This window comes from Coenobita brevimanus, chromosome 4 (genome assembly GCF_032717465.1).
Source record: "Coenobita brevimanus isolate Jiangsu-jjx chromosome 4, ASM3271746v2, whole genome shotgun sequence".
Taxonomy (NCBI): Eukaryota; Metazoa; Arthropoda; class Malacostraca; order Decapoda; family Coenobitidae; genus Coenobita; species Coenobita brevimanus.
The window spans coordinates 2405372-2430461 of NC_136957.1; the positions used below are offsets into that span (position 1 = coordinate 2405372).

At 44.0% G+C, this 25090-nt stretch overlaps 1 protein-coding gene across 1 annotated transcript in view; it reads right to left on the minus strand.

Annotated features, from left to right (window-relative positions):
* The window catches only part of asp (microtubule assembly factor abnormal spindle), an 82233-nt gene that overhangs the window by 43539 nt on the left and 13604 nt on the right, over positions 1 to 25090 (minus strand). Inside the window, exons 5-13 of the mRNA XM_080268765.1 lie at positions 19794 to 23022; positions 17344 to 17974; positions 11458 to 11573; positions 8125 to 8364; positions 7622 to 7763; positions 6094 to 6292; positions 5492 to 5667; positions 3643 to 3865; positions 3003 to 3242 (exon numbers count right to left, since the gene is read on the minus strand). Coding sequence (XP_080124891.1) covers positions 3003 to 3242; positions 3643 to 3865; positions 5492 to 5667; positions 6094 to 6292; positions 7622 to 7763; positions 8125 to 8364; positions 11458 to 11573; positions 17344 to 17974; positions 19794 to 23022 — 5196 coding nt within the window. The remainder of the gene's footprint in view (positions 1 to 3002; positions 3243 to 3642; positions 3866 to 5491; positions 5668 to 6093; positions 6293 to 7621; positions 7764 to 8124; positions 8365 to 11457; positions 11574 to 17343; positions 17975 to 19793; positions 23023 to 25090) is intronic.

Sequence of the window (25090 nt, forward strand, 5' to 3'; positions counted from 1 at the left end):
AAGGTTGATGCGGGTTGGTCTTCCGCTCGCATTCTCCGCGAGTTCAACCTGGCCCAGTCGACTTTGTTCGATATCAAGCGTTCCCGAGACAAGCTCATGCAGTACACGGCTGACTTCTCGTCGAGAAGCAAACGCAACGTGGAGAGGAAGGTTATGTTTACCCCCAAGTATGCAGAGATCGACCGCTCCACGTTGATTTGGTATCGACAGCAACATGCAGCTGGTGTGATGGTACGTGGAACGGAGCTGAAGGCTGCTGCTGAGAAGTTTGCAAGGCTTCACGACGCCCTAGACTTCAAGGCATCCGAGGGTTGGCTCTTCGCGTTCAAGTTGCGACATGGCCTTACTAATCGTAAAGCACATGGCGAAGCATTGGACGCTAACGAGGATGGAGTGGACGAGTTTCGGCACAAGGTGAAAGGCTTGATCGACAGGGAGGGCCTCACTCTCGGTCAAGTCTATAACGCTGACGAAACTGGCCTATTCTATCGCTTGGTGCCAACGAACACTCTGGCCGATGAGACGGAGAAGCGTGTACCTGGCCGCAAGCTTTCTAAGGAACGGATATCTGCTTTGTGTTGTGCCAATGCTAACGGCATGCACCGGCTTAAGCCCGTTATTGTTGGCCGTGCAAAGCAGCCTCGGTGCCTTCGTGGGGTGATGGATGTCCTTCCTGTCGTATGGTACCATTCTTTGAAAGCATGGTTCACAGCTGTGATTTTTAAAGACTGGTTTCACCATCACTTCGTCAAGGAGGTCATACATTACCAGACGAAGACACTGGGAATTCCTCGCGACCAGGTAAAGGCTCTCCTTCTCCTCGACAATGCACCTGCCCACCCGTGCGACAAGGACTTGGTTGCTGAGAATGGCCAGATAGGTGCATGTTTCTGCCACCTAATACGACTGCTCTCATTCAACCAATGGACCAAGGAGTGATCGTGGGCAACAAAGCGCCTGTACCGTCGGAAGTTCCTGGACGAGGTGATGGTGGTTCTCGAGGACGAGGACGAGCGCAGGGAAGGACGTGACACTCGAGGCAAGCGGACTTTGGAAAACCTTCGCCGCTACAACATCAAGTCTGCGCTGTACAACTGGGCTAGTGCATGGAAGGAAGTCCCTGTGAAAACTCTTGAAAATGGTTGGTCTCGTCTGCTTCTCGGAACAGATGTGGAGTACGATTTCCTAGGGTTTGACGTGGATGACTTCCATGCACGGCCACGTACGCACGGCGACGATGTTGATGTGGACGATGTTCGTGAGTGGTTGGACGACGACGAGGGCGATCCTGGGTATCAGACGTTGTCTGATATCGAGATCGCGTCGGTTGCTGGTGTCAGTCCCGAACTTGAAGATTCCGACGACGAAGGCGATGATGATGCAGACTCCGCCCAGCAGGACACTACTCCAGCCATCCCCAAGCTGAGCGCACTCCGGGAACATCTAGAGTTCGTCCTAGACTACCTGGAACACCCAGACTGCGACAGGGAGATGGGGCCCTTGGGACTCGTGGGAGGAAGTGCGTGCTTTCCGGCAGCGCATCATCAATCGCCAGAATCGTCGGGTCCTTGCGTCAGTCAACGATTGACAGTTTTTTCAGGCCCGTGACCCCCGCTGTGCCAAGCCCTGGTTCCACTCCATTGCCTCCCAAGACAGGCCCTCATGCTCCGAGCCACAGCCCAGCACATCAGCTACAGTGGAGTCACCGTCGACGTGAGTTTGCGGCTGTCTTCAGAGTCTTCTGTAGTCGGTACGCCATCACCACGACCCACCGATGCACCCCTTGGACGCCTGCCAGTGATACTCTCGGGCTCTGACAGTGAATAAACAACAAGAACTTCTCCACTAGACCACACGGGAATTTTGAGTGTTGTGCAGTGAAAAAAACGGTGTGTTGTGTTAAGGTTTTCAAGTTGGGAGAAAAGACTAAGTAGAAAAGAAATTTAACGTAACTAACCTTCTTTGTTTTGGCTTTGGAAACTTAAAAAAACTTGGGAAAAGTTAATGTGCAACACTTAAATTTAATGGAACATTATTGGACTAAAGTGAACACTGTGAAAAGAACGGACTTCTGTGTGTTATTGACTAAGTTCAGTGCAAGACTTCAGGAAGAGTGTAGTGCAAGTGCTTCAGGAAATCGTTCTTACTGTCAGAGTCCGAGAGGAGGCGGTTATTCATCGAGGTGGCCAGGGACTTGCTGTAAGTAGCCAAAATGTTTCATGTTGTACTATTTCCCATACTATATTTACCAGAATGTTTCATATTGTATTTTTTCCCATACTATACTTACCAGAAAGTGTCATACTGTACTTCTTTCCATACTAAACTTACCTCATGCATGTGCAGTAGGAATGTGTTTTTCAGAGTTCGGTTAGGTTCGGTTAGAGTCCATAAGTACCAGAATGTTTATTAATGTATGAACATACTTCTAAACCCACATTTTATGTTTCTATTGCATTTATTTCAGTCATTTATGTGCCTTATTGGTGTGATTTGGGTGTTAAATAGGTGCTATGCATGTCCGGAGGGAGTTGTATAGGTGTTTCTCTGTGTTAGGGTCCGTAAGTACAAGTCCATAGGCTGGGGCCCAATATCCGGACAAAACCAATATCCGAACCTACCGATGGCTCTATTGATCCGGATATTGGAGGGGTTACTGTACTGTGGAAAGGATATACAGCTATAGCAATGTCTTATTCTGCCAAAAAGCTATGTGAAATAAGATGGAAATGGATGAATAACTGGACCAAGTTAGAGTAAAATTACTATAGTAGTAGTAGCAGTAGTTGCAACCTCAGGTTCATCTTAATGTGAACCCAGTGGACTTCAGGCTGAAGATGCCCTCTCCTGCTGACCACTCCCCTTCTTTTGGGGGGATAGGAAGGGAGGTGAAGGGTGTTTGTATAACAAGAAATTTTCACAGTCCAGTTATATCAGTGACAACATATAAAAGCATCCCTCTCCAGCACCATACAGGACACCAATAAAATAATACACCATACCTCCATGCCATAGTGAGCACACGTAAACAATGCCCAGAGCTTCAGGTATCCCATGATAGTTTCCTCTGCGATCTCCTCCCCCTTTGTGGCCAGATGTGCCATCTCAGATGGTGCATCTGATGCCTTGAAATACTGCAAGCCAGCAAGGGCAGGCTCCTCCAACTGGGCTCGCACCTCCAAGGAACGCTGCAGATAATCTACTTCCTCTCGCAGACGTTTTGTGCTCACAATTACTGAGATCTGTTGGATAAAAAATGAGTGCAACTCAAATTTCATTTTTGTTCGTTTATAAAGACCCCAACATACTTGCATGCATCTGCCTTGGTTACCTAATGATGGCTCTGTCTCTAGCAGCCTCTCTTTTCAGTCCCTTATCCATGATGTCACATGTCACACTGTATGGCCCTGTCCCAAGCCTTTTTTAGTCTCTCTCTTTAAACGCTACCCTCAACGTTCACACCTTTCACCCTCCGTGTCAGTAAGTTATCCTCCACCCTCTCCACATACCCAAACCACCTCAAGCTACCTCTTCTCATCACAAGACTAATACATTCAAGTTTTATCTTTCCTCTCAACTTTGTATTTACAATCTAACCCCCTTAAATGTGGGCATAATTCTTCCAATACTGTAAATACACACCTGGAACTTGAAAACAATAGCCCAGAGCAGAGCCAGTGTTTGCTCTCGATGACCATCCACAACGTCTTTGGCTGGGAACTCGGCCTTGACACCTGAACACCCAGCATCTTCCAGTGCCCCCAGCATCATCTCTGTGTTGTAGATCTTTTGCAGCCGACTGATGGCCGGCACACGCAATCGGGAACTCAGTGTAAAGCTACCGGTGAGCATCTCCATAACACGCCTGCAAGATTGAGTTAACGTACTATACCATTTTTACATTAACTTGCCCTAAATTTCACATCTCTTCATCTTGAACCCCAAGCTGTAAGAGCTTAACAGCAGAATATGTTACTAGTTAAGAATATGCTATGGAAAGGATGTAAAGCTGTAGGACTGTCTTATTCTGTCAATGAGTTAGCTGCAAAAGGACAAAAACCTGGGCCAGGTTAAGGTAAAAGAGTATAGGGTCACTCTGCTTATAAAGACTCCAACATGCTCGAATACTTCAGCCTTGGTCATCTCATGGTGGCTCTCCATGCTGTTCACTTTCTAGCAGCCTCTCTTCTTGTTTCCTCATCCCATTTTTATCTACCCTCAATGTTCAAAATTCTCACCCTCTACACTCACTTGTTATCCTCCATCCTCTCCACATTCCCAAAGATATTGCAGTGTGAATGAAAACTGCAGTACCACATGCATCAATGATACTGTAACCTTATTTCCCACTTCTGAAACAAAAATGCAGTTAGAGGACAGACTATGGTAGCCTAATAAGATATGTAGAGCACAGAAAACCTTCCTACGTCATTTGATCCCATTATTCCTGACCTGCCTCCTCTAAATAAAGAGAACAATTCTTATACAATGGGTATACTATGTATTTCACTTTTTAAAGTTAGACACTACTACAGGTATCGTTACACGAGAATGGCAACAAACAACTACATTTTTTTTATTATTTTAACACTTACATATTTATAAAATAAATACAGAAAATAAAAAAACATCATTTTTCACTGAATGGTCTATGAAGGCCCTCCCCCCAACTGACAGACCCCTGCCCCCACTTTGCCATAATACATCAAACATCAAAACATTATAGCTGCTAATTTATGGCACAAATTGACCTAAAAACTGATATACACATACTTCCTCTCATTCTCAATTAATCATCAAGACAATATATAATTCTGTGAAACTTGTTTTATACACACTGGGTGCACATCAGTGTTTCCTCTTTTAGTTTACAAGTTAACATCTGTAACTGTTAATAAATATAATTGTGGGTACCGCCACCTGAATGTAATACCTCCTATTCAGTTCATTGTTATGCCATGTACAGCCTTCACATTCATCATAATGTTAACCCTTTTTCCCACCTAAAGATGGGGCAAAGTAGGATCAAGACACAGGGAAACAGAGAGAAGGTGCAGAAGTGTGAGAACTAATAAGAGTATGCCCAGTGAAATGGTCAACTTAATTATCTACACTGCCTTTAAGCCCTCAGAATCATGACTATGGCCTACAGTGCACTAACCACCTACAAGAATCAAAACATCCTGACACTGATGAGGAGCCTACATGTGGTGGTGCTGTGTTCCCTGTGTGGGGCAAAGCTATTGTGGCATCCATCTAGGAGCCAAACCTCCCTTATTTCCCTGCACCATGCCAAGGGAAGGACCCTGATTTGACCCTGGCGAGATGCTGTCTCCACTAAGGGGCATTGGATCCCCGCACAATATAATGTACCTATAAGATGGTTCCACAGAAACAGTTCCAAACCTGTGGCACATGGATCTGCTTGGCCTATTACACCAGGGTTAAGAAACATCAACATCAACAACAACGTAATATAATAAAAACTTACGTGAGCCTGACACCACAGCGTAGGTCGACAGGTAGGTTGGTGACACCATAATCAAACTCCTCCAGCACTGTCTGCTTGTGAGTCACCACATAGCCCAGGTAGCCCAGGTGCTTTGTCACATCACCCACTCCAGACAAGAACCCTCGGGCGAAGGCAATGAGGATATCACGACTTGACTACAAAGGAAAAAAACTTATGGTATGGGGGGAGGGGGGGGGGGGAAGTATGGGAATGACAATATAGTCTAATGAAATATTAATCTCTCCACCAGCACATGCTAGCCCTGAATGACAGCCTTCCAAAATCATTATAATTTTACAATGAAGTGACTGCACAGAAACTGGATGGCATAAAAATTGAATAAGATAATCTACAAGTGCTATCTCTCTCTTAATACAGTTATTCATGATTTAGGTACCGGTATAACACCACAAAATATGATCAACAATTTTCAGACATCCTGTTCTTCTCATGAAAACAAAAACAATTAATTTTCTTGTTATAGCACCACAGAACAAGTTGACCATTTTCAGCCAACCTGTACTTATCAGGGAAGTGATGACATGATTATTCAGTCAGATTAACCAACTCCCACCACTAACCTTATATTCTGCCTGTTTATTGAAGAGGCATGGATCATGGTCAATAAGCCTGGCTGTCTTGGCATGGTCTAGGAACAACACCAGGATGAGGAACTTTTTCAACTGGAATGCCTTCAGGGCCTCCTCATACCCCTGACCATAGGAGTGGGGCACAGTTGGGTGAGCATACTTGGCCGCGATGTCTGGGTTGTTGAGGAGTCTAAAATGTTCAGACCAAGTGGATGATTGCATAATAATCATGTTGCAAGGTGGCCTGTACTATACTAATGACAACAGGTATCTATATGCTGTATTTAGAAATGTCATAAACCTCCAAGCCCTGACAAATGTTTCTGATGAAAGTCTGCATAAGCAAAATAGAATAAGAATTACATCATCATCATCATCTACCATATTACTAACAATGAATATCTATGTATGTAACTATGTGATAAATCTCCAAATCCTGACAAGTGTTTTGAATAAAACTCCGCACATGCAGTCATTTATTCCAACAGGCATGAGTAAATTACAAATAAAATACCTTTTCAAGTTCCACTTCTGCCTATGAAACTTATTTGCCAGTTTTCTCCAACTGGCCACCTGCTACAAGGATGATGAAAATACTGACACTGTTTTCATAGCATAAGCATAAATTAAGTTCGAAACAAATAAATGTTGTAGAAAATAGCTTTGACATAATATCAAGTACTTGTTGAGCAATTTTATGCACTGATTTAGAAATAAGGAAAATACTATGCAGTTTCTCAACCACTGTGAAAAGATGGACACCCTTTGGAACTATACCTTTCATATTTATGGCAAAAATGGGAAATTATTCAGAAAACATCTGATGCAATTTCAAAGCGATTTTCACGTGATATTTTTCCATTTCAAATGTGGCTTTGGTTAATACTACAAAAGTCACAGATGTTGATATTTTGAACCTCCTTGCAGCCCAAAACTAGCAAGTGATCGACTGTCAAGCCAAAACCAGTTGTAGCTACAAGGATGTTTGCTACTGTACAGCCAGGGACAAAAGGTGGCATACCATTGGACTGTGTCTGCTTCACAATAGAGGCACAGAACACATCATATGCAGGAGAATCATCTTTAGGAAGAAAAACAAGCCAAGCCTCTCTCTCAGGTTGGGAGTATTAGCCACCAGAGGAAAGTAAAAAGTACAAGAGGTGATATATAAGGTGAACTTTTGTCCCCAACTGTACACCTTCACAGGAAAGGAATTAAGTACACTGTCGTTGCTGTTTAACTGTGGTATGTCTGGTTGAGCAGTCCCATCGACCAAAGACATGCATCTGCTTTTGTGCGACCTTCCTACAGGTACAGCACAATGCATACACCATGTAGGTATCAGGCACCCCCTTGTAGTGGACAGCACCTCATTAGGGTCAGACTAGGGTCCTTCCCACAGCGAGGTGCAGGGAAATATGAGGTGGTTTGGTTCGCAGGTGGATGCTGCAGCTGCTCCATCTAGGGGGCACAATACCATCACATGTGGGTTCTTCATTAATGCTAGGTAAGTACATACCTGGTGATAATGAAGTGAGTGATGGCAGTGATGTCACTGTTACTGGAGAGGTGCAGCAGCTCTCCATACACTGTCTCCAGGCCAATACGTAGCCACAGTGGGTTGTAGCATAATACTAGTTGAAGCATCTCTTGTTTCAGACCTGCAAAGAGAAAACACAGTGACTATTAGTATGCTTGCATTTACTAAGAGTTACACGATTAACGTAATGTGGATGTGAACCTGGGACTACAGGAACCTGGCTATTTCAGCCAGACATTCCTTGAAACCTTCGCTGAATAGATGCCTGGGTCATGAAAGGATATGCGTTGTAGTGTGATGGGACATATTAAGGTAATGGCATGGTCGACTGTTTGTGAGTAATATTTTGTGTTGGTATTAAAGACAGATAAATGATAAAGATGTTAGAGATTCAGCAGTATAAACAAATGCCATTGGGAGACCAAAACCAAAACATGCAATCAAGTTTGAGCATTTATAAACAAAACAAATTATCTACTCACCAAGGTCAGCGTGGGTGAGCCTGTCCTTGCGTATGGCAAGGTGGTGCTTGTCTACAGCCTGCTCCACCCTGACCAACACCTCAGCAAACTCTAGGGTCTGGTAAAAACGGCAAGCACGTCTCCGCAGCCGGTTCAGCCGGCGACGGGCACTGTAGGCGCGCAATGACATCACCTCCTTAGTTGGGGCTGCCTGAGGTACACGAGTCTTACTGGCTTCACTCCACAGCTTGCCCATATCAACTGCAAAAAAATAAATATACTAATTAAACATAAAACCACCAAAACATACCTAGGAATATGGTATGGGTAACAGTATGATAGTATACTGTATACCAGTAATAATAACAATATAACAAGCCGAAGCTAAGGAGAAAAGAAGGCTTTTCCGGGAATGGAAGACTGGTGTGCAGTAGGTGGGGGTGCTCACCATCCACTCACTTGATGTAGTGCTGCTCTCGGGTGTCTGCCCTTTCCTCTCCTCCATCCTTCTTTCCATCCATCCTCTTCTGTCTTTCTTTCCTTCATTCTTTCCTCTTTCTTCTGCCTGTGGGTGACTCTACACTGAGTGACAAGCCAAATGGTTTCCAGTACACCAGGAAACCATTTACTATGCTGGGTGGTAACCATATAACCAAATTTTGGCTCCTGGTGGTTTAGTGGGTAATAAAGGTGCTCCAGTCGGATTGAGCCAGTGAAGGTTTATATCCAAGTGGTGGTTGGGGTTTATTGCTCATGTAATGCCACTCAGGGATGAGTGAGGCTGGTCACTCTCATCTTAAATGCCAGGACCAACTTTCCTAGCCCCGGGCTCCTATGCTCCTCATAGGGCAACGTAGGATTGGATGATGGATGGATGGACGGATGGAAGAATGGTGGTAACAGAGGGGAATACTTGACTGCCAAGTGTAGGGCTAGAAAAGAGGTTTAAAGGGAGAAGTCTGAGTCACAAAGACTTTTATTTGATAACCTAAATTGTGTGGAAAGGAAGAAAATGATATTTAAGGTGACAAATCAGATGAAAGAGGGAGAACAGGCATATCACAGGTGAGCAGTGTGTGAAGAATGATGAAGGAAGGGTAGTGGTGAACAGCAAGGATATTAAAAACACATGGAGAGAGCATTACAGCTGGCTGCTGAATGAGGAGTTTGACTGGGACAGGAAAGGTCTGGGGCCTGCAGATCCAGTGTTTGGCCCTTGGCCTTTGATTAATGCTGCTACTGTGAGCAGGGTAATAGGCAGGATGTAGGTAGGGAAAGCAGCAGGTGTGTATAGGTTGACTGCTGAAATGTTGAAAGCCTGTGGAGATATAGGAGTGAGGTTTGTCACTGAACCGATAAATACGATTATACATGAGTGTGTTGTCCCAGATGATTGGCTGAAGAGTGTAATTGTAAATGTGTATAAGGGAAGGGTGATGTCCTGGCAGGAGGAAATTATAGAAGCATAAAGCTTTTAGACCAGATAATAAAGGTAATAGAGAGAGTTCTAGAAGGTATAATTAGAGAAAGGGTGAATATTGATGAAATGCAGTTTGGGTTTATGCCAGGCAACGGGACCACTGATGCCATATTCACTGTTCGACAGCTTCAGGAAAAATATATAGGAAAGAAAAGGGAACTGTGCTTTGTTTTTGCTGATTTCCAGACCTTTGACAGAGTCCCTAGAGAGGTGGTGAAGTGGGCAATGAGAAAACATGGGATTGAGGAGTGGCTCGTTAAGGTGGTTATGGCCATGTATGTGGGTGCTTGCAGCCAGGTATGGGTGAATGGAGATTTGAGTGACGAATTTTCCGTGAATGTCTGTGTGCACCAGAGGTCAGTTTTGAGGGAGAGTGGTCATGTGCGATTTGTTACAAGGGAGTGGGAAGTAATTCCATCTTATGCAGTGTTTTGTGATAACTGGGTGCACAAGAGATGTAGCAGTATTAGAGGTGGACTGTGAGATAATGCTGATTTCATGTATGTGGTGTGTTGGGGAGAGCAGGTGGAGATTGTCAAGTGTGAAAGGATTAAATGTGCTGATTAGTACCTTGAGTGTGTGGAAGAGTTTTGTCATTTGAGAGACATGTTATATGCTGGAGGTGGGGATGGAGCTAGCTCTGTGGCTAGAGTGTGGAGTGGTTGGAAAAAGTTCAGTCCCAGGGAGCTGTTGCCCCTCCTGACATTGAGAGGACTCTCCCTCCATGCTCAGGGATATTTGTATCCAGCATGTGTTAGGAGTGTAATGCAGTATGGTAGTGAGACTTGAGCAGTAACAGAAGATGATATTTGCAGGCCCAAACATACAGAAATGACAATGATTGAGTGCATGTGCAGTGTGTCCCTGAATGTGAGGCCTAGGGGGGCTAGGTTTACAATGGAAGAGTTGAGGGGTAGGATGGGACTGGAGTGTATTGGTGTTGTGATAAAGAGAGGTAGATTGAGATGGTTTGGGCAAGTGGAGAGGATGGGGGATGATAATTGGGCGCAGACAGTGAGATGTGTTAATGTTAGGGGTAGGATTGCAAAAAGTAGACTGAAAAAGACCTAGGACGAGGTCACTGAATGTGACCCCAGGGATAAGGATTGAATAGGGAAGCTGCCAGAGACTGAGCAGCATAGACAGCCACCATTAGGTGATGAAGACCGACACATGCAAGCATATTGGAGCCTTCAAAAATGAATGATCAATAACAACAATAATAAAAATAATCATAATCACCATTATCTCTTTTTCCACTTGAAGGTGCAGGGAAGTAGGGTACAGAAAGCCAGGAAAGGAAGGATTACAACAGTGGGAGAACTAATGAACAGTACCAAATGAAATGGGCCACATATATATGAATACATCAGGATGATGACAATTTACATTACATCCGTTTCCTAACAAATTTCTAATTAGTGAATTTTGGCTTTAGCAAGTCCTATGAGCCCACCAAAATATCTTTTCATATACTGTGCTGTATATGGCTGTGCATACTGTACAGCAGAAGCAGCTGACCAAGTGACCTACTACGGCACTAATCTAAGTCTGCCTAGCATCATGTAAACACTTGCACCACTGCTCTGCTACTTTTCTAGTTAACTCTAATGTCTTAGTGAACTGTAATTTATCAATGAATAAATATCCGTAGTGATTAACAGTATATATAATACTGAATTACACAGTACCATAATGTAACTAATGAATGAACCTGGATCTGTAAATAAAGATAACTGTCAAATATCAGGTTTAGTGATATACTTGTCTCCCCAGTTTGCCATAAAGGTTTTATTGTATGGCACTCTTCATTCTACAAGGGGAAAATAAAGAAAAGGCAAGTTGGGAAACCATTGGCAAACTCAAATACTGACCATTTTTGAGTTTCAAGGCAGTATCCTCTTCCTCAGGTGGGGTTAAGATGAAGTTCAGCCATCTTGTAAATCCGGCAACTTGCTTCTCAATCCAACGGTCATCATAGTACATGTTCCTGGAAGTGTATAAATAAGTGTTAGCAACATCCTTCAACACCTGCAATACCTGATGAGAGATGAACATAACAGTTATCTCAGAGTTTCTCATCATTACTACCCTCTTCACTCAGATGATGCACTTTTTATAGCTATTAACCAGGCTACCACCAGTCAATTCTCAACTCAAGGACCTCTAGCTGTGAAGGGGCTGGTGGACTTGGTACCTAATGCTTCCAATTAGAAAGCTCTCTCCTTAACCCGTGGGGACTGCGGCAAGGATTTGTGCAGTCATCCCCCATGGTGAGGTAAAATGGTAATTTTGGTCACTCTTACAGATTTCCTTGAAGTGTATATCAGTGACTAGGAAACTGCATTGTGCAGCTACCAAGGGAATTTATTTGAAATCGGTGGAGTTTTGGAGAAATAATGGTCAGAAATTGCATTTCTGCCTGGAACATGAAAAATATGTTTTTTGAGAGAGAGAGAGAGAGAGAGAGAGAGAGAGAGAGAGAGAGAGAGAGAGAGAGACAGAGACTGTGTATGTGTGTGTTAATGCATACTGGGGCACATGAGACAGGCAGTAAACAGGCTTTTGAGTCTCCCTGCTCACCAGGTTGCCAGCTTGCTCCGCATGCTGCAATACAGGCTTAGGGCGCTACTTTTACACCCACTATTTACCACCCTACTTCTGTTCCATTACCTCCTATTCACTTCATTTTGTTTTTTTAAGGCTCCAATATGCTTGCATGCATTGGCCTTGGTCACCTTATGGCAGATCTTCATGCTGCACGATCTCTGGGAGCTTCCCTATTCAGTCCCTTATCCCTGAGGTCACACTCAATGACCTCATCCCAGGTCTTTTTGGGTCTATCTCTCGCAACCCTATCCCCAACATTAACACTTCTCCCTTTCTGCACCCAATTATCATTCCCCATCCTCTCCACATGCCCAAACCATCTCAATCTACCTTTCCTTTTCACAACACCAATACACTCCAGTTCCATCCTACCCCTCACCTCTTCCATCGTAAACCTAGCCCCCCCAGGCCTTGCACTCAAGGACGCACTGCTCATCCACCTAATCACTACCATTTCTGTACGTTTGAGCCTGTGAATTTCCTCCTCTTTTACTGCTCAGGTCTCACTACCATTCAGCATTAGACTCCTAACAATTGCTGCATACAAATATCCCTTAGCAAGGAGGGAGAGCCCGCTCAATGTCAGGAGAGGCAACAGCTTTCTGAACTTCTTCCAACCACTCCTCACTCTAACCACAGAGCTATCTCTAGCACATAACATGTCTCCCAAACAACAAAACTCATCCACACTTTCAAGAGACTCACCAGCAAGTTCAATCCTATCACGCCTGACAATCTGCACCTGCTCTCCCTAACACATTGCACAAATGTAATCAGCATTATCTCGCAGTCTACCTCTAATACCACTGCATCCCTTATGCACCCACTTATCACAGACACTAAACGAGATGGAATTACTTCCCACACTCTTGTGGCAAATCGCACATGGCCACTCTCCCTCTTCTATAACAGTACTGCCACCAGCCTTAGATTGAACCGCTTTTGTTTTATCTGCATTTACTCTTAAGCCCTTGTGCCCCATACCATCTCTCCACTTGTTAACTCTTGCCTCCGCCTCACTTTCATTCTCTGCAATCAACACCAAATCATCAGCATACAGTATCTCCCATGGGAGTCCATTTCTGAAGTCATGTGAGAGGGCTTCAAGTATCATGATAAACAACAAGGGGCTGAAACTGACCCCTGGTGCATACCAACATTCATGAAAAACTCATTAAGTCTCCATTCACCCTCTCCTCAGTACAAGCACCCACATACATGGCCATAACCACCCTAATGAACCACTCCTCGATCCCAAGTTTTCTCATTGCCCACTTCACCACCTCTCTAGGGACTCTGTCAAAGGTCTGCAAATCAGCAAAAATAAAGTACAGTTCCCTTTTCTTTCCTATATAGTTTTCCTGAAACTTTCAAACAATATGGCATCAGTGGTCCCTTTGCCTGGCATAAACCCAAACTGCATTTCATCATCATTCACTTTTTCTCTAATTATACCTTCTAGAACTCTCTCTCCATTACCTTCATTATCTGGTCTAAAAGCTTTATGCCCCTATGATTTCCTCTTCCAGGGCATCACCCTTCCCCTTGTACACATTTACAATTACACTCTTCAGCCAATCATCTGGGGCAACACACTCATATAATTGTACTTATTGGGTCAGTGACAAACCTCACCCCTATATCTCCAGAGGCTTTCAACGCTTCAGCAGTCAACCCAGACACACCTGCTGCCTTCCCCACTTGCATCCTGCCTACTGCCCCGCTCACAGCAGCAGCGTTAATCAAAGGCCAAAGGCCAAACACTGGATCTGCAGGCTCCAAACCTTCCCTGTCCCAGTTTCAACAACTGTTTGTAATGCTCTCTCTGTGTGTCTTTAATATCCCCACTGTTCACTGCCATGCTTCCTTCATCATTCTTCACACACTGCTCACCTATGATATTCCTGTTCTCCCTCTTCATCTGATTTGCCACCTTAAATATCATATTCTTCCTTTCTACACAATCTGGGTTACCGGTATCAAGTAAAAGTCTCAGTGACTCAGTCTTTGCCCTGTATATATATCTCTTTTCTGGCACTATGCTTGGCAGCCAAGGAATCCTCTCTGTTACTACCCTTCTTCCATTCCCAGAAATGACTTCTTTTCTCCTTAACTGCAGCTTCTACATCCTCATCCCACCACCAAGTTACTTTATGTCTTGGCGGGGCTCTTGTCCATCCACATACTGAATCAGTAACTCTCAAAGAGGTTGCTCTTGAGGACTCTATACTGTTTATTAACACTTCTGTCAATGGCTCCCTGTTCAGCCACCACTCTCCTCATCTCGCTATAGAAGACATCCCTTACTGCTTGGTTTTTCAGCCTCCATATATTTCTAAGTTCATAGGTCCCCTTCTTCATCACCCGCTCCTTAACCACCATGTCATACATTAATAACTTGTGTTGCTGCACACAGTCGTCGCTCCCTGTAACTTTAACATCCCTTACCTAACTTCCTATCTGTCCTCCGGACCAGGAAATAGTCTATCTGACTGCTATTCCCCCCTGACTCATATGTACTCAACCTACACTCTCTTTTCCTAAAAATGTGTGTTGCACACAATCATGTTCACTGCCTCCCCAAACTCCAGTATTCTTTCCCCTTCCTCATTTCTTGTACCATGTGCACATCGCCCATGTATTCCTTCATATCCTTTGAGCTGCTTCACCTTCACATAAGGTCCTATTGACCTAACATTTAATTTTGTTACTCTAAACAATTCTGACCCACGACTACCTTTCCTGGGATGATAATATTGTGGAAAATGCATTACAAACTGTGTACTGTTGGGTCATTGTTGCTGGTGCAACTTGGCAACTGGGCTCAAGACAGGGGGTGGGAATGAGAGCTACCAGTTACCCTAATACCCCATAAATTTTGTGTCAAGCTGATCTTTCTACAACCTTCCTGGTGCGCTGCTGAAAATCTAGCTCATAAGAGGTATGTCGCAGCTTTATGGGACACCCCGACATGAGGTATTTCGCAGTCCAAGGGTTAAGCCACAAAAGTTAACCTGGAGATAGTCTAACTACAATGAAAAAGATGTCACTATACTGAAGAAGTCAATCCTAACACACTGCTGCCTAATGGGAATCATATAGCACTAGTTGGTAATCACTTAAATATCTTTGGGCTTTCCTTACTATTATGCTACATGCATGCTGCCATGCTGGGATCCAAAAAAAAAGTCTTGTATGATCCCTCCTGTGTGCAGCGGATTCTTTTTGAAAACCTGATTTGAAGTTTTGCAAACCATTCTTACAGACTATGTGATCCTTTCACTGAGATACTATGGTGAAAGTTAATCTTTAGCTTCTAAAGGACTATATTGCACTTCCTACTCTCACTTTCCCACACTGTCTAAAGAGGTAGCAATATAGGTGTGTATTTCGAATTTTCAACAAATTGCAAATTTCTAGTGGCTGATATCAAACTTCTGATGAGGGCATAGATTACCAGTACAGTCAGCTCCCACAGTGCGTGAGTGGATGGGCGGTCCTGGTCCTCGTGCACTGTGAATACATCATCTTGTGGGAAAAATTATATATGGGTGGTGACCCCTCATACCCTGACATTTTTTGGCCCTTAGACATAATAAAGGGAAAATTTTTCAGACATACACTACAGATATAGCTACGATAACAAAAATATGGTCAGTCACCTTAACAACAGTTGACAACAGGCTTGATGGACTTTAATAACAGGGGTTCTGAGGTTTGGCAACACACTTGCAGTGCCCCTGCTGCCACCCTGGCTGCACCACACTTGCTTAACAGTTGCCAGTGTTGTATTATTCCAGGCTTTGACAAAGAAATTTACGGCCTGTCGAATGTTATATTTCTTCCAGAATGCTGCAACAAACATTATGGTGAGGGTTGCAGGTATGCCAGGTGGGGCTGTGGAGGTGGAGGGGGAGGCAGCTGGTGAGTCAGGTGGGGCAGTAGAGGTGGAGGGGACGGCAGCAGGCAGGTCAGGGGAGGTGGTGAGAGGAGGATCCTCCATCTCCTCCCCGCTACTACTCACATTTTCAGGAATTTCCATCATCTCTTCTTGTTTGTCTATTTCATTCTTCATCTTGTTATGGACGTATTGGCAGTATAATTACTTGGCATTCACGAAGTAACTGTCATTCAAGTGAATCCAAACATTATTATAGAAACTGGGTATCTATTCTAACTTACCATTGTTGCCAAGAACGTTACTAAGTTGTTATTGGCGAGATCTTACTGTAGACTCCTCTTGAGCACCTTCCCCACAAACCTGTAAGTCACTATTGGCATGTCGTGTGGGGGTGGGGGTGGGGGTCGCGTACTCAGGGAAAATGGCTTTTTTGTATCACTCTTTGCCTCTGCCTTGCGTATTGTGGGCTAAATTCGCACAAACAAGGATTTTTGGTTATTGTTTTTCGTCACTCGCATATTATGCGATTCGCATACTCTGAGCTCACGAACTATGGGAGCTGTCTGTACTTCATTTTAAACACTTTCCAATGATATCAATTTAATGCCAATCAGTAGTACATACAAGTCTGCTCTATGGCCTTGATTTTTTTTCCATTTTATCACAGTCCAGTCACCTTGGGATTAAAGCGAGTGTGTTGTCACGCAGCATAGAGCCACTTGAAGTGGAAAAAAAGGGTCAATAAAAGGTGACAAGAAAAATGACAAGTGGGACGAGAGGAGGGCAGACAGAGAAAAAGTACAACAAAGGTGAAGGAAGAAGTAGGCAGCACTATATCAAATAAGTGGATACAATTGCTAGCAACAGCATGCCCAGTAAAATGGACCAGAACAGACACTCATTCACACACCATTCATGCCCCTGGAATCCTGTCTCCATCTCACAGGTCTAAATACTGGCATAACCTGGGCTTAAATAATGAATGAATGCATGATGACTGTAGGCTCATCTAACAGGGTAAACTGCTGCGCAGTCTTCCATTTTTTTGCTTGCTGGACCCAATCTTATCCCATCTTTGGGCAATGATGATGATGATGATTATGAAATGGTACTGATACTGATGATGATAATGACAGAATAATGATCATGATCATGATGCAGACAACATAGTAATAATAATGATGACGACAATAATGATAATGACTAAGAAATACTACATATCAATGAACTATGCAAAATGCTGACATACTTGGCAGCAAAAGGGTTGGGGTGATGCACGACCCCAGTCTTTCCAGCTTTGATCAAGGTCAGCTTGGAGGGAAACAAACGCAGGGGTACGCTCTTCCTCATCACTGGCCTCTTGCTTTCCACCCCACTGGTCCCGCTGGTGCTTAATATGGAGGCTTCAGATTCAAGTATGGATGCAGAAGAGGAATTTTTCGAGTTACAGGCCGAGGTGGAAGATTTCAGGCTGGAGGTTGAGGTGGAAGATTTTAAGCTTGATGCACATGTGGAAGATTTTAAGTTAGAGGCTGATGTGGAAGATTTTAAGGTGGAGGCAGAAGTGGAAGATTTTAAGTTAGAGGCAGACGTGGTAGACCTCAAGCTTGATGCAGAGGTGGAAGATTTTAAGTTAGAGGCAGACGTGGTAGACCTCAAGCTTGATGCAGAGGTGGAAGATTTTAAGTTAGCAGCAGAAACGGAAGATTTTATATTAGAGGAAGATGTGGAAGGTTTTAAGTTTGAGGCAGAAGAGGAAGACTTTAAATTAGAGGCAGTCTTTATAGTGGAGGAAGAGGTGGAAGATTTAAGGCTTGAAGCAGATGCTGACTTGGCGAGACTCTTTTCCTGAGGCACATTGGATGCAGATCTATGGGGGCCTGGAACAAAGATAAATAAAATATACATAAATGCATAAAAATATTAAATAAATGGTGGCTCTCCATGCAGCTTGATCTCTAACAGCCTCCTTAATCAGTCTCTTATCCCTGAGGTAATACTCTATGACCTCCTCCCAGGTCTTTTTCAGTCTGCTTCTTGCAATCCTACTCCTGACATTTACAGTTCCCACCTTCCAAACCCAATCGTCATCCTCCATCCTCTCAACATGCCCAAACCATCTGTCTAACTGACAGGTATCCTTCAGCTGGATAAAATTATCTGAGTGTTTGTGTCTGATGAGAAGCCACTATCTGTTCAGATCTGTTCCCCTGCTCTTTCTCCAACTTTATCCACCACTTCCTTTCGTCAGGATCATGACTTTATCTGTATCAAAAACTAACAAGTTATGCAATCAGCTTTAGATAATGTTTAGCAAGCACAGACTACAATTAATAAACAATCGTTTCATTTTTGAAGGCTCCAACATGCTTGCATGCGTTGGTCTTGGTCACTTAATGGCAGCTCTCTATGCTGCTCAATCTTTGGCAGCTTCCCTGCTTAGTCCCTTATCCCTGAGGACACACTCAATGACCTCATCCCAGGCCTTTTTCGGTCTACATCTAGCTATACATCTCACTTTCTGCACCCAACTATCATCCCCCATCTTCTCCACATGCCCAAACCACCTCAATTTACCCCTCCTCATCACAGCACCAATACACTCCAGTCCCATCCTACCTCTCAACTCTTCCATTGTAAACCTAGCCCTCCCAGGCATCACACTCAGGGATGCACTGCACACCCACCTAATCACTGTAATTTCTGTATGTTTGTGCCTGTGAATATCCTCTTCCTCTACTGCCCAGGTCTCACTACCATACAGCATTACACTCCTAACACATGCTGCATACAAAGATCCCTTAGCACGGAGGGAGTGCCCTCTCAATGTCAGGAGAACTTCTTCCAACCACTCCTCACTTTAGCCACAGAGCCAGCTCCATCTCCACCTCCAGCACATAACATGTCTCCCAAATAACGAAACTCTTCCACGCACTCAAAAGACTCATAAGCAAGTTCCATCCTTTCACACCTGGCACTCTCCACGACACACCACACATATGAAATCAGCATTATCTTGCAGTCTACTACAACTCTTATGCACCCATTTATCACAAACGCTGCATAAGATGGAATTACTTCCCACGCCCTTGAGGCAAATCGGACAGGGCCACTCCCCCTGTTCTATGACAGTACTGCCTCCAGCCCTAGATACCATCACCACAACAAATTTTACCCACCTAACTTAAAATTACTTAATGCAAAACTAATCTTCTTAAAATATATATATATAATATATACCATGTACAGTATGTATGTATGTATATATATATTTTCATTCATTCATTCATTACCAGACGCCATGTATCCCAAACGGGGTGGCCAACAGCTTAGAGTTAATTGTTTTACAGGGAGGGGCCCTAATCCTCCACCAACCCCACTTGACACGTAGGGATGCCAACAGCATCTGGTGTTCCCAGGTGGTCACCCATCCAAGTACTAACCAGACCCAATGTTGCTTACAGTATGGTACTTGCACCTCTCCATGGCTATCCTTGCTTCTGTGCTATCATAATTTCTAATTAGATGATAAAAATAATGAAGCTAGCTATATAACTTATCGTACTATTTCATTCTTTCATCTTTTGCCTAGCTATCAAAGCTTCTATGCCCTTCTCAGTTCTCAAAAAATTAAAACAGTAACCAACTCTTGATTTCAGACCATCACCTGTCTAAGGTTATCAAGTTCTGTCTCCATACCTGCATTCTTAGTTGTGGTTGCCTTGGTTGGCCCCTCAGCCCTATGTCCTAAAGCGGATTTCACTGGGGGCTTCATTGCAATTTTACATCCCTTCTGTGGACTCTTACATTTGCTGGATACGACTGAGGGCTTCCCTGATGGTTTTTTATCTCGAGATAACTTCCGTGAAGTGATGCTGATAGCGACAGCTGGGGTTGGAGTAACTCTGCTCCGTTTTGACCATGCCTCCTCGGGTCGATCTTCTTGCTGACGCTTGGGTGGCGAGATCTGGATAAACATTAAACCTTCTACCTTTGGCGTCTCCACTGTTTCTTTTTTGTCCTCTTGTGTTTCTTCATTTTCTTCTCTTATTGTTACTTCTGATTTTATAGTTTCTCTATTACCCTCTTGTGTTTCTTCTCTTCTAACTGTTCCTTCAGATATTACTGCTTGAGATTCTGAGTTACTATGAAATGCTGAGGCCTTACCAGAGGCTGATGGAAACTGAGGGACAGTTTCACTTCCTGATACTTCAAGACACCGAGCACCTAAACTCTCAGCTCGGCTTTCTTCCAGCTCATGCAAGGACTTGACAAAGGTATAATTTTTGCAGGTTTCTTCCACAAGTGAGATTTGTTTGACAGATTCTACAGCATCACCATCTTTACAATGATTCAGATTCTGGGTATCATTCATTATTAAATCCTGAGAATCAGACAATATGAGTGAGTTCATGGGAGCCTCTACAGACTGGTTTAGAGGCACATCATTGCAGTCTCTCAGCACTGTACTCTGTGTGGTGTTGCACTCATTGATATCTTTGGTCGTGGTAGTGTTCTGCAGCAAGTCAGAGCCTTTTTCCACAGGAATGCATTCAACTTTATCATATGTGAGGTTCTCTGGTTTGACAAGATATTCATGAGTCTTACCTACTTTGCTGGTATGTTCATCAATTACTCTGTTGACTGTAAATGTTCCCTCTTCCTCAATGATGGTGCTAAGGTACTGACCGATAGAGGCATCACATGAGTCATGCAGGCTAGATGTACTTTCAACTTTTCCAGCAAATAATTGGCGAGCTTTGTCTGACAGACGTCGCTGCTCTGTCAGCTCCTCTGGGGGCACATCCTTGATGCCTGTGGAACATCTTCTAGTATCAGAGCAAGGAGAGAAACTGAAATCTGCTACTGATGCCACCACAAAATTCTCCTCCTCATTGTGGATCTTTTTGGGTGTGATTCCTTTGTACATCAGTATCTCATTCAATGCTGGACTATGGTAAGGCATTGGGCTGAATATTGGTGGTTCACATCCCAAGTGGTGACTAATTTTAGGTTTAATGGATTCCATCACAGGCACCTTCCCTCCCAAACTCTGCCTCCGTGGGTGGTGGTTATCACTCACCTGCGGCAGGGAGGTGGGAGAAAAGGTGGGCATATCCTTCACGACTGTCTCACAGCTGTTATGGAGGTCATCTATGACTTCTAAGTCCTCAGGGTTCAAAACAGGCTTCTCCTCAGGCACCATTCCGGAGATCAAACGCTGAGGCAAAGGGGAAGAATTAAGAGTATGACTTTCCTTATTCCATGTGGCATTTCCAGTGCAGACTGACTGATGATAATTTGTACCAGTTTTTAAGCGTGAGGGAGAAGGCACAATGGATGATTGTTTATTTCTATCACCATCCAGTGTTATATACCTAGGACAGTCTGGTTGATCATGAGTGGTATCGGTGGCTATACAAGACTGTGCGGTGTGATCAACAGCCAAATCGGTAATAATATCGACATCTTTGCCTGTTTTGGGACTCAGTGTCTTGTCTAGACTGTCATTGCTCAAGGTTTCTTCATATTTCTTACACTGATTGTCAAGCTCTTGCTGTAACATCAGGGACACATCAACAAGATTAACTGCTTTTGAGCGGGATATAAACTCATTGATCTTTGGGGTGGGGAATTCCACGGTTTCATTAAAGTTGTCTACAGCTGTTTCAGGCTCAGGGGGAGTGTTGGGGGCTGTCTCATAATCAGACAAAGGTGTTCCAGGAGCTGTGCACATTTCTAACTCTGGGGATGTTACAATTTCCTCACTGTCAGGTCCCTTGGTGTGCTGGTCTTCAGTAGGCTCAGGGGTGTCTGGGAAAACCTCAGGGGCATTTAATCTCTCCAAAAGGTTCATGCAGGAGGCTCGAAGGGCTGACAGGGTCTTAACACTACACTGCTCCACAGGTACAATGGGGGTCATCTGCAGGTCATCGAGCATGGGGTTTCCAAGAGGAGGTGTAGCTCCGTCAGAGGGTGTGGAAGTGTTAGAGGAGTTAGAGATCTCCAGACATTGTCCAAGACTGGGGCGATTTTCTTTCTTATCCTCAAAAGTTTTTGGATGGAGGCTGAAACGCCGCATCTTGTCTCTCTGGCCCTTGATAAAAGTTTGCCTTCTCATGGGTGAATCAACAACAGAACAGTGAGGAAGCTGGCCATCTTCGACTGGATTAAATGTTTCTTCCTTTGACGCCACGTAAGTCTGCCGGCGCATTGGTGTTCCAGTCACATCACACATGGGAAAATTGTCAGACTTAACACTCTTGAAGTTTTCTTCTTCTGAGGTTACAAATGTCTGCCTGCGCATAGGGGAGGCAGCTACATCACAGTCTGGAAGGCTACTGCCCACTACATTCTTGAAACTCTCCTCTTTGGTTGATTGAAATTCAACATCATGGGTATCAACTTTTTTCTGGTGTGTTAGTGTTTCCCTTGTTTTTACATCAGAGGATTTAGTCTGCTCATATCCTGTCTTATGAACAGTTTCATAACTTGACAAGGTGGAATACTCTGACACCTCCTTCTTAGATGATACTATTCTTCTTGAGTTCTGGTTCCCTGGAACAATATGTGCATCTTCTACCACTTCATAGACTATCTGCTCACTGACAGTGGTATCAGTAACCTCCTCATATATGACCTCCCTCACTTCTACTTCCTCTTCAAAATTCTCTTCGGTAAGCACATCTTTCCACACAACATGATGCTGTTCCTTAGGCCTTTTACATATCCTTTTCTCTTGTTTCTCTGAAATGGCTAAAGGGGATATGACCTCGGACTTGAGGGTAGAGACTGAAAAATTATGGAACACTTCACAGTCGTCATTTTCGGTGGAGTTTAACACTGTTGGCGTATGAACACTCTCTGAGCTTGAAGTGGACAAGACTACTGGTACTCTTCTTTTTGAGGTTTTTGCATTTGGCTGTACCTGTTGGAGAGTCATTAGTGTAAATCATCTTCATTTTCCTTTCCATACACAAGACAGGTTGAATGCTTAAACAAAAATGTGGAGACCATTACGTGCACTTCATGCTGACTGGTTTGCTTAAACAAATTGTGGAATTCACATTTATGCGATCTTTAAATGCCAAAATTACTACGAAAAAATGTAAAGCATTGGAGAGTCATTTACAGTTGTTCTTAGATACAAAAAAACATAAAGCTCTACTCCAAAACCACTAGGAGGAAAATATGGAAGCTGAAAAACCAAGTAGTAAGGGATGCCTTCTATAGCGAGTTGAGGAGAGTGGTGGCTGAACAGGGAGCTGTAGACAGAGGCATTAATGAACAGTACAGAGCCCTCAAGAACAATTTCTTGAGAGTTACTGATGTAACATGCGGCTGGACAAGAGGACCACCAAGACATAAAGTAACTTCATGGTGGGATGAGGGTGTAGAAGCTGCAATTAAGGAGAAAAGAAGGCTTTTCCGGGAATGGAAGAAGGGTGGTAGCAAAGAGGAATATTTGGCTGCCAAGCGTAGGGCTAGGAGAGAGGTATACAGGGCAAAGTCTGAGTCACAGAGACAATTACTTGATAACCTAAATCATGGGGAAAGGAAAAATATATTTAGGGTGGCAGGTCAGGTGAAGAGGGATAATCGGGATATCATAGGTGAGCAGTGTGTGAAGAATGATGAAGGAAGGGTAGTGGTGAACAGTGAGGATATTAAAGATGCATGGAGAGAGCATTATAACCGGTTGTTGAATGAGGAGTTTGACTGGGACAGGGAAGGTTTGGAGCCAGCAGATCCAGTGTCTGGCCCTTGGCCTTTGATTGATACTGCTACTGTGAGTGAGGCAATAGGCAGGATGAGGGTGGGGAAGGCAGCAGGTGTGTCTGGGTTGACTGCCGAAATGTTGAAGGCCTCCCAGGCGATATAGGGGTGAGTTTAGTCACTGACCTGATAAATAGGATTATTTATGAGTGTGTTGTCCCAGATGATTGGCTGAAGAGTGTAACTGTAAATGTGTATAAAGGGGAAGGGTGATGCCCTGGAAAGAGGGAATTATAGAGGTATAAAGCTTTTAGATCAGATAATGAAGGTAATGGAGAGAGTTTTAGAAGGTATGATTAGAGAAAGAGTGAATATTGATGAGATGCAGTTTGGGTTTATGCCAGGTAGGGGGACCACTGATGCCATATTCATTGTTCAACAGCTTCAGGAAAAATATATTGGTAGGAGAAGGGATCTTTATTTTGTTTTTGTTGATTTGGAAAAGGCCTTTGACAGAGTCCCTAGAGAGGTGGTGAAGTGGGCAATGAGAAAGCTTGGCTTGGAGGAGTGGCTGGTTAGGGTGGTTATGGCCATGTATGTGGGTGCTCACACCCAGGTGAGAGTGAATGGAGATTTGAGTGATGAGTTTTCCGTGAATGTTGGTGTGCATCAGGGGTCAGTCTTGAGTCCCATGTTGTTTATCATGGTACTTGAAGCCCTTTCACGTGACTTTAGGAAACGGACTCCCGTGGGAGTTGTTGTATGCTGATGATTTGGTGTTGATTGCAGAGAATGAAAGGGAGGCGGAGGAAAGGTTTAGGAAGTGGAGAGATGGTATGGGGCAAAAGGGTTTAAGGGTAAATGCAGATAAAACAAAAGTGATGATATCTAGGGTTGGTGGCGGTACTGTCAAAGACGAGGGAGAGTGGCCATGTGCAGTTTGCCACAAGGGCGTGGGAAGTAATTCCATCTTGTGCGGTGTGTGTGATAAATGGGTGCATAAGAGATGTAGTGGTATCAGAGGTAGACTGCGAGATAATGCTGATTTTATGTGTACGGCGTGCCGGGGTGAGCAGGTGGAGATCGTCAGACGTGAAAGAATTGAACTTGCTGGTGAATCTCTTGAGTGTGTGGAAGAGTTTTGTTATTTAGGAGACATGTTGTGTGCTGGAGGTGGGGCTGGAGCTAGCTCTGTGGCTAGGTGAGAAGTGGTTGGAAGAAGTTCAGGGAGCTCTTGCCTCTCCTGACATTGAGGGGGCTCTCCCTACGTGCTAGGGGTC